The sequence below is a fragment of the Micropterus salmoides genome, unplaced genomic scaffold (genome assembly GCF_014851395.1).
Source record: "Micropterus salmoides isolate LMB-PRFRI ecotype aquatic unplaced genomic scaffold, ASM1485139v1 Ms_hic_scaffold_17, whole genome shotgun sequence".
NCBI classification, from domain to species: Eukaryota; Metazoa; Chordata; class Actinopteri; order Centrarchiformes; family Centrarchidae; genus Micropterus; species Micropterus salmoides.
This window is the reverse complement of record NW_024040817.1, coordinates 20,780,321-20,795,210: the sequence shown is the minus strand read 5'-3', so window position 1 is coordinate 20,795,210 and position 14,890 is coordinate 20,780,321. Positions and strand designations below refer to the sequence as shown.

Below are 14,890 nucleotides of genomic sequence, written 5' to 3'. Positions count from 1 at the left end.
AATTGATTCTCTGCATTTAACCCATCCCTCAAGGGAGCAGTGGGCAGCCACTGTGCCACTGGGGACAAACGTCTCGGGTTACGTATGTAACCCTTGTTCCCCGAGAAGGGGAACGAGACACTGCGTCGGTGACGACACTATGGGAACACCTCTAGGCGTGGCAGGGCTAAATTATGAATGAAACTACTCCAATCCTATGATATCCCTGATATCTGCCTGTAAAAAAAACCCTAAAGCTCTGTTTGAGACCATTAACAACATTGTTTCTACTGCTGTATGTATTGTCCCTGTGTTTTCAAATGTTGACTGCAACCACTTTTTGTCTCACTTTGTGGACAAGGTTAGAGCTGTCAGGGCAGGCATTGTTACATCAGCATACCCCCATATAGTTAAACATCACATACTTTCAGTACTGGATTCCTTCTGCCCCATTACCCTGAATGACATCATTAAGTTAGTAGGCATGATGAAACCTTCACAAAGCCCAAAGAGGTGATCGTGCTTTCTCTGTGGTGGCTCCAAGGCTCTGGAACGCTCTCCCTTTAGCCTTGAGAGCCTTGGATTCTGTGGAAACTTTTAGAAAACACCTTAAGACACATCTTTTTAGACAAGCTTTTAACCAGCCATATGGTTTTGTATTTTAAGTGTTGTTGTTATTTGTTTTATTTTATTCTATTTTTTTACTGTGAAGCACTTTGTGACCCCTCTTGTCTGTGAAGGGTGCTATATAAATAAAGTTTACTTACTTACTTACTTGAACTCTGGTTTATAGACTGACTATATGACACAGGCATATTTACTTCTGATATCTATTCCGTAGAAATGCCAGGAACCATTCAGTGCGACATGCCCTTCCCCTTGACCAAGTCATACAGATCACAGGGTAAGTGACTTATAGAGACTGCCATAAATCCATAAAGCTGATGTCAATTCGTTTTGTTTTGGAACTGAGCTTTGTGAAGAAAATTAGTTTTTCCAGCAGCTTAGATTCATGCAAGTCCAATGTGCCGTCTTTAGATAGCCCAGATCTTAACAAATATTTTCCTTTAAAGTTGTACTAACCTCATTGGCTATACATGAAACTCATGTATGATCCAACGGTAAATTTCACTTAATACACAAAAGTGATGTATTGGGATCAGTTTTGTTGTTTGTGTTGTCAATGCAGTATCCAATATTTTATATCTTTGACTATATTCCCAAAAAAGATAGCATAGGAGACGTAGATTCCTCCCAAACATCTTTATCAGAACCATTATAAAAGTTCTCTTCTCAGTGCCACATGCCATTTAATATTTTGTCCATTACAGCTCTGTTAGCTTTTCTAAAAGCGAACAAATGTGGAATTAACCTTTCATTTAATGTGAAATTAAATTTAGATATCTCACTAGTTCAATTGAAGAACAATATCTTGTGTTAACTTAGTAAAGTTTACTTAGTAAATAATGAAGAAACACATCATAAAGTTAACACAGGACGATGTAAAGTGGCTCAAATTATTTAGTGGAAATTCAAAAGTATTTTGAACTTGTGTAAAACAACATTATTATTAGACATGACCTTCCCAGTTGGTAAGGACAAACTGTGAGATGGACAAACTGTGAGGTGCACAAACAAAAATAACATCCATTTCAAATCTGTGTTGTTTCCACAGACTTCACTTCCTTCAGTTATCTGGCTGACCTGCATACCAAAAGACAAATTCAACTTCAGACCTATCAGACCACATCGACATAGCAGCGGCCGTTGAAGCTGTTGGGTGTATTTTTTTATTTTGATACTAGTATTTAATACATTTTGAGATGTGCATGAATGTGAATGTGATTAGATAAACATCCTACTGGATAAGAAGTGTCCTTGTGATTAAGACGAAACATTAAATCTATGTTGTTCCCAAATTACACGCACACAAAATGAAGGTTAGTGAAATGACTTCTTTACACACACACACACACACACGAAAAGTATACATTGGTATCCTATTGTGGAGGCTTACAGACCACAGGTGAAAGTGAGAGTGAATCAGACATATAACTATCCCAGTTACTAAGGACAGGTTATGCGAGATGCACAAACAGAGGGATAAGTTACAGAACATGACAGATCATTCCATTTGAGGTTTGGACCATAGTTGTTGTGAACACAGTGTTCATTTTTTCCATAGTTGTCTGGCTGTCCGGCATTCCAAAAGACAAAGTTCACTGCGCAACCATTAGACCACATCCATCTGCCTTCTTTATGGATATCACTGAGTCCGATCCAGCTTCTTCCCTCAGCGTGGTCAAAGTTCTTGATCAGAGTTTTGATGAAATTCTGTTCCGGCTGACTGTGGATGGACACCAGGTTGGCTCTCTGTGACACACAGTAGAGCTCTGCATCAGCCCAGGTCAAACGTGTGGCGACATATTTGTAACAGCGGCCGTTGAAGCTGTACCAGAACATGGGACAGTTGCCACGCCGTAGCATCACTTGTTGGTCTTCTGAAGGAGATTCAGCACCCAGAGCCAGACCAAACAAGAAGAGGAACAACAGCATGTTGGTGTCAGAGTCTCAAAAGTCGTTAGAGTATGTCAACTACACATCTAGGTCACTTTCTTTTATATGCTTCAGAAAGGGTGTCTACACTGTTGGTGCAATATCATTGGTCAAATACACTTGGCAAACACATTCACTTGTTCACAACTACACGACATCTGAACATAAGCCAAAAAGACCACAAGCTCACCTGTAGATATCACATAAAACCTATAATTTATTAATTAGCGAAACACATCTTCAGAAAAGACTTGGATTCAGCTGTCAGAAGAAGATTTTTTCTTTGTGGTTGACTACATTTACAGCTGATGAATAATAAAATAATGATTTAATGGTAATAATGGTTTTCCCTTTCAAATTTGTGCCATAGTTTTTGTGATTTAGTGATTCCCTTCTAGGGGTACTGTACTGGTACCCCAGGGGATACTTCTTTGCCAGGGGATACATGAAAAGTACATGCAAAGTAGCCCAACTAATTTGAACTAATTGATTCAGCTGAAAACCATTGTACCTGTTGCAATTATGTAAGAATGTGTGAAAACCAGTTAGCAAGCACATAAGTCTAAACTGGTAGCTAAAGGTTACGGATAAATTGTTGAAATAAATTGCTAACAATTAATCGATGAACTAATCGATTAGATATCAAATATTACAGTAAATTAATTCCCAACTTTTTTGATAATCAGTTAAGGACATTAAGTAAAAAGTCCAAATTCTCTGATTAAATGTTTCTTTACTCTACTACTAATGACAGTAAACTCCAAATATCTTTGTGCTGTGGACATAACAAAACATTGGAGGACATATTTTACCATTTTCTGAAATTTTACAGAGTTTATCGAGAAAATAATCATCAATGAAAGTAATCATTAGTTGCAGCCCCACAAATGATTAGCCAAAAATAATGGTAATATGGTTGGAACATCAGCATCGTATGGTTGTGTTGTTGACCTAACTAACTTTAACATCGACACTTAAGTTTTAGGAAACAAATATTGTAACAATATCCATTTTTATATAATCAATAGCGTTATGCATTTGGTACATGATAGGTATGATTGATGAGGGGGTACAAGACTTGGATAGATCACTCAGAGGAATACATAAATTTTTATTACATTTATTCTACCCATCAAAAATGGGCAAATACATGCATCTAACAAGATTGTGCTTGACACATTTACAGTTTTTCTAAATTGCTTAAACACTATAAGCAGGCTAATGAACTAAAATTTAAAAACCATAACAAATTTTTCAAAAAGCACACCTATTTCTCTAAACTCTAAACACAAATCCCTTCATTTCTCATTGCCTTCACCATGCGGTCATTGAGAAAACACTTACATTCAATATTGTTCACTCAGTCAGCACAGGTGAGCTCAATTAGTACACAACTACCCAGGTGGAAACACAAAGAGTCATAATTGATAACACACCAATCAGAACTTTCAATAGATAGATAAAAGGGCCAGACTCAGCTCATTCAGTTTTGGTACAATGGATCCAGAGAAATCTGAAAGAAGACATAGAGGACACCAGAGAGGAGAAGGAGGACGATGAGGAGGAGGAGGAATAGCAGTATGGAGAGGAGGAAGAGCTAAGGAAGAGGAACAGTAGGAGTTGGAGAAGGAGATGGGATAGGAGGAAGATGATGAGGCAGAGCAGGAGTAGGAGCAGGGAGGAGGAGTAGGGAGATGGAAGAAGTAGAGAAGGAGGTGGAGGACGAGAATCTCTCTCTGGCCTGTCCAAAAGACAAGATGCTGGGGCAGAATAAGTAGTTGTTTGGTGTGTTGCACTATACAGTACACTAAGGAATAAAAAATCTCTTATTATTTTGAGTTCATCAAGTGAAAAGGTTTTGAGGGGGAAAACCATATGCAACATCACTAATAACCAGTTTTTGTAGTATTGTTTTGAATTTAAAAACTGTGTTGTAGTGTGTGTAATTTTGAGGGCTTAGTGTTATGTCTGAAGTTTTTTTTTTTTATTATTGAATGGTTTTGAGTGGAAAGCTTCATTTTGACCTGAAAATAAGATGTTTGGGGAATTGGGTGAGAAGTTGTGGATTTGTGTTTAGAGTTTCGAGAAAAAGAGGCATAACTTCAAGAAATGTGTTTAAGCAATCGAGAAAAACTGTAAGTGTTTTGACACATCCAAAGACACAAAATAAGTAGGGCCACTCTATTTGATAATAAGTTTCATCATTAGGTGATGACACTTGATAGGTGTTAAATGTTAAATGCAACCAGGGGAGATGTGCATGAGAAGCGCTAGTCTAAAGATTAACCAGGACATTCAAATGAAAACAAGGAAATAAAAGACAAGCAATAAATGTTCACTGCTCATCAACTTAGTCTCTGGCACTAAAACTAAATGACTATATGGTACAGGCATATGTACCTCTGCTATCTATTGCATGGAAATTCCAGGATACTGCCAGTCCGACAGCTGTTCTTTCCTTGGGCCAAGTCACTAAATCCATAAAGCTGATGTCAGTTCATTTTATTTTGGCACTAAGCCTTTCATTGGAAAAACACTAAATAATTCTTGATACCACCGTGTTGCAGGAGTAGGTTTTTCATGGACCCAATTAAATCTGTTATGAAGGTGTTCTTCTTAATGTTTCGCATGTCTTTCGATGTGTCCATTATAGCTTGGTTGGCTTTTCTAAAGTGATGGAATAAACCTTTAATTCAATGTGAAACGATATATAGATATCGATATCGCATCAGCTATAGGTCCAAGAAGAACCATAGCCTGTGTTTAACTTAGTAAAGTTCACTTGGCAAAGTTAACACAGGGCAATGTAAAGTGATGGACTTGAAGATATGAACTAACCAATCTTTAAGTGGAAATCCAAAAGTATTTTGAACTTGTGTAAAAGGAATAATGTTATTATAATAAAACAATCCTTTTTATTCACAAGTAGAGTAATACATGACAAAACACCCTTTCTACTGATATTATTGTTAACAGTTAAATCAATTTTCTTCTGAATCTATGTATCATACACGCACACACAAAAAAAGCAACTCAACTAAAATATGTAAATCTAAATTAACCCACAGGGTGTAGAAATCTGTGGATGAAAAGTCTTCATGTGTCTTCATGTGACCCACATGAAATGTCTTCATGTGACCCACATGGGGAGGACATCACCGTCCAGACTTCAGACACAACACGGACAGCTGTGTTCTGGAGAAGTTCTCTGATGACTCTGCCATTGTCGGCCTCATCATTGATGATGACAATGCAAAGTACAGAGGACTGACACAGAACTTTGTGTACTGGTGTCAGCGAAATCACCTCCTGATCAACGCGGGAAAGACCAAGGAGACGGTGGTCGATTTTCGCAGACGGCGGTCTGCCCTCCCGCCTCCGATGAACATCCAGGGAATGGTCCTTGAGAGAGTGGCCACTTATAAGTACCTGGGTGTTCACCTGAACAACAAACTGGCCTGGACTCACAACACAGATGCTGTGTACAAGAGGGGTCAGAGCAGGCTGTACTTCCTGAGGAGACTGAGGTCCTTTGGAGTGACAGGGCCCCTCCTAAAGACTTTTTATGACTGTGTGGTCGCGTCAGCCATCCTCTACGCTGTGGTCTGCTGGAGCAGCAGCATCACTGAGAGGGACAGAAAAAAGTTGGACAAGGTGATAAAGAAATCTAGTTGTGTCCTGGGCTGTCCTCTGGACTCAGTGAGGGAGGTGGGAGACAGAAGGGTCCTGGCTAAACTGACAGCTATGCTGGACCCCTTCTACAACACTTTTATACTACCAGTATTTACTTATGCTGCAGGAGACTGTACTGTATAAGGCGTAGTCCTTTAGTCTTATGTAATGTACAGTAACTTTGTTTTTTTATTTATTTACTGTAAGAATGGTACTTTCTTGTCTGACACTTGTTTATGCTGCTTTGTACACTTATCTATCTCTGCTCTTGTCTTTGCTGTTGCAAACTGCAATTTCCCCACTGTGGGACAAATAGAGGTTTTCTTATCTTATCTTATCTTATTTTTTCTGTATATGGCTTTAATTCTATTTCTCTTTACAGTAAATGTTTATTTTGCATGAAGGAAGATTGTCAACATCATGGATATTATTAATATTAATTTGATCAACAAATGGAGTTACTGTTGTGAATGTTCACAAAAACAAAGTCTGTACACACACAAAAGTATACATTTGTGTCTTTACTGTAGCATGTAAACAGAGCAACAGGTGACAGTGACCAGTGTGAATCAAGCATATGTAACTATTCCAGTTACTTAGGACAGATTATGTGAGATGCACAAACAGAGGGATAAGTTTGGGAACATGGGGCATCACTCCTTTGAAGATTTTTACCAATTTTCTTGTTTGGGACAATGTACGTTTCCACCATGCTGTTCTGGTTCGGAACTGGTTCACGAATGATCCAAGACTCACAAATGTGTTCCTTCCACACTACTCCCCTTTCCTCAATCCGATATAGGAGATCTTTCCAGCTTGGCAGTGGAAGGTGTATGACAGATCAACCTTCTCAAAGCCATGAGGAAGCTTGTGGGGAGATTGCTGTGGAGTCCTGTTAGGGATGGGATAGGTATTCCAGAGCATTTCCCCCCACGCTGTTTGGCTAGTGAAAACATAGCCTGTGATGTTGATGAAAATCTATGGCCTGATTCTGGTCGGAGACAAAATGCTGACCCAAAATTATCTGTAATTGCTATTACAGTACTGTAGCGTACTCTAACACTCTTTATCTATGTGAAAATGCTCTCTGATTCTTTGTTTGTTTTCATAGCCTTCTTTGTTTTCTGCAAATTTTATTTTGGCAAAATTGTTTGGTGACTGAATTCATTTCAGATCAATTAAATCTTTACTGTCCCAGGAGGGGACACACAAACAGTGTTCTGCTGCAGCTGACCGGTCGGCCAGCACGGTTGTGGATCATTATAAAACATTAGAAACTGAACAATGCCAGTATTTAGGGACATTAAACCCGTTTCATGTGTGACAAGTGCAACAGAGAAAGGGGTGAAAGAATGTCTATCTCCCTTGTTCTCCATTCTTCCTTTTACTTTACTTTTACTTTAGCTTGTTGGTTGACAGCTGACTTGAATACATAAGGTCCAGTGCAGCTGACCTGCCGCCCAGTTGTGCATAACTCAGTACCGCAGCGTTACTCGGATTCGTAATAATGTTTTGGAAATAGTAATCCTTTACACTACTAGTTACTGGGAAAATGAGTAAATGTAAAATGAGAAAAGTAATATTAGTACAGTTCCTGCCCAACGGTGCTAACAGTAGGCCTAGCTATGAAATTAGTTTTAATTTAATGTTAGAATATTATACTAATAGAAATAATTTATACTCTACAGATTCTGTGCAACCAAAATAACCGTAAAGATTTTTTAAACAATTAATTAATACTGACAAATTAAACTCAGCAACAGTTAACTACTTTCTTCAAGATTTAACTGAAAACACTAGAATAAAGACTTAATTTAGGGAAACACTTTTAACACCCTCCCTCCTAAATAAACACGAGCCTACAGCTCCACATTTCCCGAGCACACAGTTCCACACTGCTGTCTCCCCATAACTGGTCCACTGACCCCGTGGCACAATTATTCTGCCCTTTGAACACAATAAGCAGAGGTGTGCTTGTGCATGTGTGAGTCGTAGTAAAAATGACTACCACAGAGCCTTTCTATGACACTGAATAAGAACAGTTAATGGATCTAATTTATCCGCTCCAGCAGACAAAGAATGAGTGACTTAGTTTCACAAAAAGCATCTTTAAAGCAAGACTGTGTAACTTTGAAGAGATCAAATAACAGTGTTCCTCTTACAAATGAAAAGCTGAACTCAGAAGCAATAAAACACATTCATGCTCAGCCCAACCTACTCAGGAGTTTTGCCGTTTACTTGGTCTGTATGAACAGTGTATGAAACAATTTGCCATAGCTACACTGTCACACCTGACACCGCAGTGCTCTCACTACAGTCCTTCCTCCTTTAAAACAGTCTCTCTAATAAGCCTCAAAAGAAACCTCTTTTAGAAAAGTCTTCAAGAAAAAACTTGGTAATAGTTGCTGCCCTGCTGGCTTAGCAAGACTGACTAGAGAGATGCACTGCAGCTAACACATTAACTTAAAATGAGGCCTACTGTTATTGTTACTGTTACTGCTGACTTCAGACTTTGAGAGGAGAGAACACAACTTTACCTGAATGCTATTCCCGCAATTCACTCTCATTGAGTTTTTTTCTCTTCTCATGCCTAGGATAGTTTCTCTTTTTATCCCTTAACGAAAACAATAAGTGCGTTTTGAAATGACGGCGCCTGACTTTCGCCAACTTAATAGTCAAACATGAGCTGCAGGCATGGTATAAAAACCCCGCTGTCAAGTCAGACACATTCTACCTGTGTGTGCTTACTGTGAGCTTAGAAAAATGACTGATCAGGCAAAAGGTGGTTCCAACCTTGTGCAGCCGGAGAAAAGCAACTGCAGCCACCTTGCTCCTGGGACCCACGAGGTTTTAATGTCATGTGACATGATGACGTTTAGCAGCACCGGCGAAAGTCGGACAAAATTTCTAACCAGCATGCATCACGTTAAGTTAGCGCTGCGCTGCATGAAGTCAAATGCACCTACTGACACTTGCTTTGACCTCTGACACAAGAGTGAGGCGGGGCCCTGCTTATGAGGGGCCCTACGAAACATCACGGACAGTCAGTTGGCTGACTTTTTGACTCTTCTGCACTTGTGCTACTGTTTCAATAGCTTAGCTTTTTAGCTAATTTAGCATTATCCCATAACTGTCCACAGAAGCCTACTGCTGTTGAGCAATAGTTACATTGTGTCCCTTTAAAGTGGAAAGCCACTCTCACAATATTTTAATATTATTCTTATAATCTTAAATGGATTATTTAATATTTGTGAGCAAAAACTACTCCTGAAATGCAAGAATCTCAACAATAATACATGTAGACTTAAGCAACCCTTCCTGTGTAATGAAAAGACCTCTTCAGCTATTAGATTTGCACCAACATAAAATGAAACTTTAATGCTTAAGTAAGTTTTCAGTTTAAATAAATTAGAGAATCAGCCTGGGTTGCTACCAGTGTACAAAACTGGGTACATTTTCATTCAGGGAAGTGTTGGCGATAGCAAAGGATTATTAGAGTCTGTCTTTAAAGGTGATTGTTTTGCAGAGTTAAGGACTAAGCTGCTCATAGGACATTAAAAATGGGTTTTTACCAGAGCTCTACTGTAATATATGCTGCAGAATATATAAATGCTGAAAATATATAGGGCCACATTATTAATTTAAAATTATCTATATATCTATTGAAACGAAAACATCTTAGTCTCATGACAAACGTGCATGAGGAGTGTTTTGGTAAAAGTTAACTAGGACTAGGAATAAAATCAAGGAAATAAAAGCCAATTAATAAATGTTCACTACTCATCAACAGTTCTTGAACTCTGGTCATAAATCCATAAAGCTGATTTCAGTTCCTTTTGTATTTGGCACTAAGCTTTTCATTGGGGGAAAAAAACACTAAATAAATCTTCATGTCACCATCTTACAGGAGTAGTTTTTTCATAGATCTAGTTAAATAGTAAACGTTTTTTGTGTCAAGAAAAGGAGCTTTTTCAGTAGCTTAGATTCATGTGAGTCTAATGTGCCTTCATAAAATGGCCCAGATTTTACCAAATATTTTGCTTTACAATTATACTAATCTCATTGGAGCATGTATGATCCAGCTGTCGATTTACACTTAATACATAAAATGGATCTACTGGGATCAGTTTTGTTCTATTGTAAGTCTTTAAAAGTATTTCAAAGCAAAAGAGAATAGGATATGTATTCCTCCCAAACATGTTAATCAGAAACATTTTGAAGGTGCTCTTCAAAGTGTTTCACATGTCTTTCAATATTATGTCCATTAAAGCTTTGTTAGCTATCCTAAAAATATCAAATAAACATTTTGTTCAATGTAAAATATGTCAATAGGCCCCAAAAGAACCATATATTTATGACAGTGTACAGAGGTGGGCTTTAAGACATGAAAAAGCAATAATTTTAGTGGAAAACCAAATGTATTTTGAACTTCAAAGACATAACAACATCTTTAACGATTAGATTTACTTATGAGAAAGTACAGTTTCAACCATTGTTAACAGTTAAATTACTTTAAATTTACTCTTTACTAAATCTATATATTTTCCTACAGGTCTCTAAGGAAAAAAAGTTTTACATTATTCAAAAGTAATAAAAGTATTTGACCCATCATTGAAATTATCTTTGTAAGTGTTCCACATTTAAGAAATTAAAGTTAATAAAATTACTTCTGTACATACATTTGCACATTTGTATCATTATCATGCAGGTTTAATGCATTACTACAGAGCAACTGGTGGAAATTCACAAAGTTAAATCAGACAAAACCTTTTCAGTTGCTAAGGACAACGTGTGCGAGATGCACAAACAAAAGTCATTGTCAGAGAACACTGATTATCGTTCCATTTCAAATGTTTGCCAAGGTTTTTGTGCACACAATGTTCACGTCCTCCAGCGTTGTCTGGTTGTCCTGCATCCCAAAACACAAAGTCAACTGCAGACCCATCAGACCACATCCATCGGCCTTCCTTCTGGGTGTCGCTGAGTCCAATCCAGGTAAATCCTTGAGCAGGGTCAAAGTTCTTGATCAGCGATTTGACAAAATTATGTTCCCCAAGACTGTGGATGGACACCAGGTTGGCTCTCTCTGACAAACAGTGGAGCTCTGCATCAGCCCAGGTCATACGTGTGGCGACATACTTGTAGCAACGGCCATTGAAGCTGTACCAGAACATGGGACAGTTGCCACGCCGTAGCCTCACTTGTTGGTCTTCTGAAGGAGATTCAGCAGCCAGAGCCAGACCAAACAAGAAGAGGAACAACAGCATTTTGACGTCAGAGTCGCTCTCTAAGTCTTTGAAGTACGAGGTCTTCCCGGCTGGATGTCGAGGATAAAAGACAGTTGCAAGGCCACTTTCTTTTATGTGCTTCAGAGAGGGTGTGTTGTTGTAGCTGTTGGTGTGATATTATTGGTCAAACATACTTTACAAACAACTTCAGTTGTTCTGAACATAAGCCAAGAAAGACTACAAGCTCACCTGTAGATGTCACATAAAACCTATAATTTATTAATTTCACTCAATCAGCATAGGTTGAGCTCAACTAGCACACACCCAGGTGGAAACACCAACAGTCATAATTGATAACACACCAATCAGAAGCTTCAATAGATAGGGAGATGGAAGAGGTAGAGAAGGAGGTGGAGTACGAGAATCTCTCTCTGGCCTGTCCAAAGACAAGATGCTGGGGCAGAATTAGTTGTTTGGTGTGTTGCACTATACAGTACACTAAGGAATAAAAAATCTCTTATTATTTTGAGTTCATCAAGTGAAAAGGTTTTGAGGGGGGAAACCATATGCAACATCACTAATAACCAGTTTTTGTAGTATTGTTTTGAATTTATTTCACCAGTGTGTAAAACTGCGTTGTAGTGTGTGTGATTTTGAGGGCTTAGTGTTATGTCTGAAGTTTTTTTTTTTTATTATTGAATGGTTTTGAGTGGAAAGCTTCATTTTGACCCGAAAATAAGATGTTTGGGGAATTGGGTGAGAAGTTGTGGATTTGTGTTTAGAGTTTCGAGAAAAAGAGGCATAACTTCAAGAAATGTGTTTAAGCAATCGAGAAAAACTGTAAGTGTTTTGACACATCCAAAGACACAAAATAAGTAGGGCCACTCTATTTGATAATAAGTTTCATCATTAGGTGAGATGATGAGACCTTTCACTTGATAGGTGTTGAATGTTAAATGCAACCAGGGGAGATGTGCATGAGAAGCGCTAGTCTAAAGATTAACCAGGACATTCAAATGAAAACAAGGAAATAAAAGACAAGCAATAAATGTTCACTGCTCATCAACTTAGTCTCTGGCACTAAAACTAAATGACTATATGGTACAGGCATATGTACCTCTGCTATCTATTGCATGGAAATTCCAGGATACTGCCAGTCCGACAGCTGTTCTTTCCTTGGGCCAAGTCACTAAATCCATAAAGCTGATGTCAGTTCATTTTATTTTGGCACTAAGCCTTTCATTGGAAAAACACTAAATAATTCTTGATACCACCGTGTTGCAGGAGTAGGTTTTTCATGGACCCAATTAAATCTGTTATGAAGGTGTTCTTCTTAATGTTTCGCATGTCTTTCGATGTGTCCATTATAGCTTGGTTGGCTTTTCTAAAGTGATGGAATAAACCTTTAATTCAATGTGAAACGATATATAGATATCGATATCGCATCAGCTATAGGTCCAAGAAGAACCATAGCCTGTGTTTAACTTAGTAAAGTTCACTTGGCAAAGTTAACACAGGGCAATGTAAAGTGATGGACTTGAAGATATGAACTAACCAATCTTTAAGTGGAAATCCAAAAGTATTTTGAACTTGTGTAAAAGGAATAATGTTATTATAATAAAACAATCCTTTTTATTCACAAGTAGAGTAATACATGACAAAACACCCTTTCTACTGATATTATTGTTAACAGTTAAATCAATTTTCTTCTGAATCTATGTATCATACACGCACACACAAAAAAAGCAACTCAACTAAAATATGTAAATCTAAATTAACCCACAGGGTGTAGAAATCTGTGGATGAAAAGTCTTCATGTGTCTTCATGTGACCCACATGAAATGTCTTCATGTGACCCACATGGGGAGGACATCACCGTCCTGTAGACACAGACTGTATCACGGACTACATTAACTTCTGCTACGAGAACACTGTGCCCACCAGGACTGTACGGTGCTTCTCAAACAACAAGCCGTGGATTAAACCTGACATCAAAGCTCTTTTAATGGAGAAGAGGAGAGCTTTCAGATCAGGGGACAAGGCTGAGCTGAACGCTGTACAGAAGAGGCTGAGGATGAAGATCAGAGAGGGGAAGGCCCGCTTCAAGAGGAAGCTAAAGAGACAGCTGGAACAGAGAGACATTAGGGGGGTGTGGAGCAGCTTGAAGACCATCTCAGGTTTTAAAGCACCCCCCACACAGGCCGAGGGGGACCTTAAGTGGCTGAATGATCTGAACCACCACTTCAACAGGTTTGATCAGTCAGCCACCCCTCCCCCTACGCAGCTGCACCCCACCTCCACACCACCGGGACAATGCACTTCCTCAGCCTTTCACACCTCCGGCTCACCTCACCTTTCACCCGCCCCATCCCCAGACGGACTTCTTCACGCCCCCCCTGCCCACCCCTGTCCTTCACAGCAGCACAGGTGAGACAGGCGCTAAGGAAGATCAAGGCGAGAAAAGCAACAGGTCCAGATGGCATCAGCTCCAGGCTCCTGAAGTCCTGCGCAGACCAGCTGTGTGGAGTTATGGAGTGGATCTTCAACCTGAGCCTGAAGCTGGAAGTGGTACCACAGCTGTGGAAGACCTCCTGTGTGGTGGAGAGACTGGTCCTGCAACACCTCCGCTCCACAGTGGGCCCCTCCATGGACCCACTGCAGTTTGACTATAAGCCCAACATCGGAATGGAGGACGCTGTCATCTTCCTGCAGCATCGTGCCCTCGCACACCTGGAGAAGCCCAGGAGCACTGTGAGAATCATGTTTTTCGATTTCTCAAGTGCTTTTAACACCATCCAGCCGACGCTTCTGAAGGACAAGCTGGAGAGGACTGGTGTGGACCACCTGCTGTCACAGCACGTGACGGTGTGTCTGACCGTCTCATGTGTAGTACGGGTGCCCCCCAGGGGACTGTCCTGGCCCCCTTCCTCTTCACCCTCTACATGGCAGACTTCAGACACAACACGGACAGCTGTGTTCTGGAGAAGTTCTCTGACGACTCTGCCATTGTCGGCCTCATCATTGATGATGACAATGCAAAGTACAGAGGACTGACACAGAACTTTGTGGACTGGTGTCAGCGAAATCACCTCCTGATCAACGCGGGAAAGACCAAGGAGACGGTGATCGATTTTCGCAGACGGCGGTCTGCCCTCCCGCCTCCGATGAACATCCAGGGAATGGTCCTTGAGAGAGTGGCCACTTATAAGTACCTGGGTGTTCACCTGAACAACAAACTGGCCTGGACTCACAACACAGATGCTGTGTACAAGAGGGGTCAGAGCAGGCAGTACTTCCTGAGGAGACTGAGGTCCTTTGGAGTGACAGGGCCCCTCCTAAAGACTTTTTATGACTGTGTGGTCGCGTCAGCCATCCTCTACGCTGTGGTCTGCTGGAGCAGCAGCATCACTGAGAGGGACAGAAAAAAGTTGGACAAGGTGATAAAGAAATCTAGT

General features: G+C 39.8%; 2 protein-coding genes across 2 annotated transcripts; both read right to left on the bottom strand.

Moving 5' to 3' along the window:
* Positions 1-1,486: 1,486 nt before the first annotated feature.
* LOC119906767 (lactose-binding lectin l-2-like) lies at positions 1,487-2,791 on the bottom strand. The gene has a single exon (XM_038724110.1). It carries the CDS (start codon positions 2,533-2,535, stop codon positions 2,047-2,049), a length of 489 nt encoding a protein of 162 aa, XP_038580038.1. The 5' UTR covers positions 2,536-2,791; the 3' UTR covers positions 1,487-2,046.
* Positions 2,792-10,545: 7,754 nt separating this feature from the next.
* LOC119906769 (lactose-binding lectin l-2-like) lies at positions 10,546-11,539 on the bottom strand. Its single transcript, XM_038724111.1, has one exon. It carries the CDS (start codon positions 11,472-11,474, stop codon positions 10,986-10,988), a length of 489 nt encoding a protein of 162 aa, XP_038580039.1. The 5' UTR covers positions 11,475-11,539; the 3' UTR covers positions 10,546-10,985.
* Between the last annotated feature and the right edge of the window lie 3,351 nt (positions 11,540-14,890).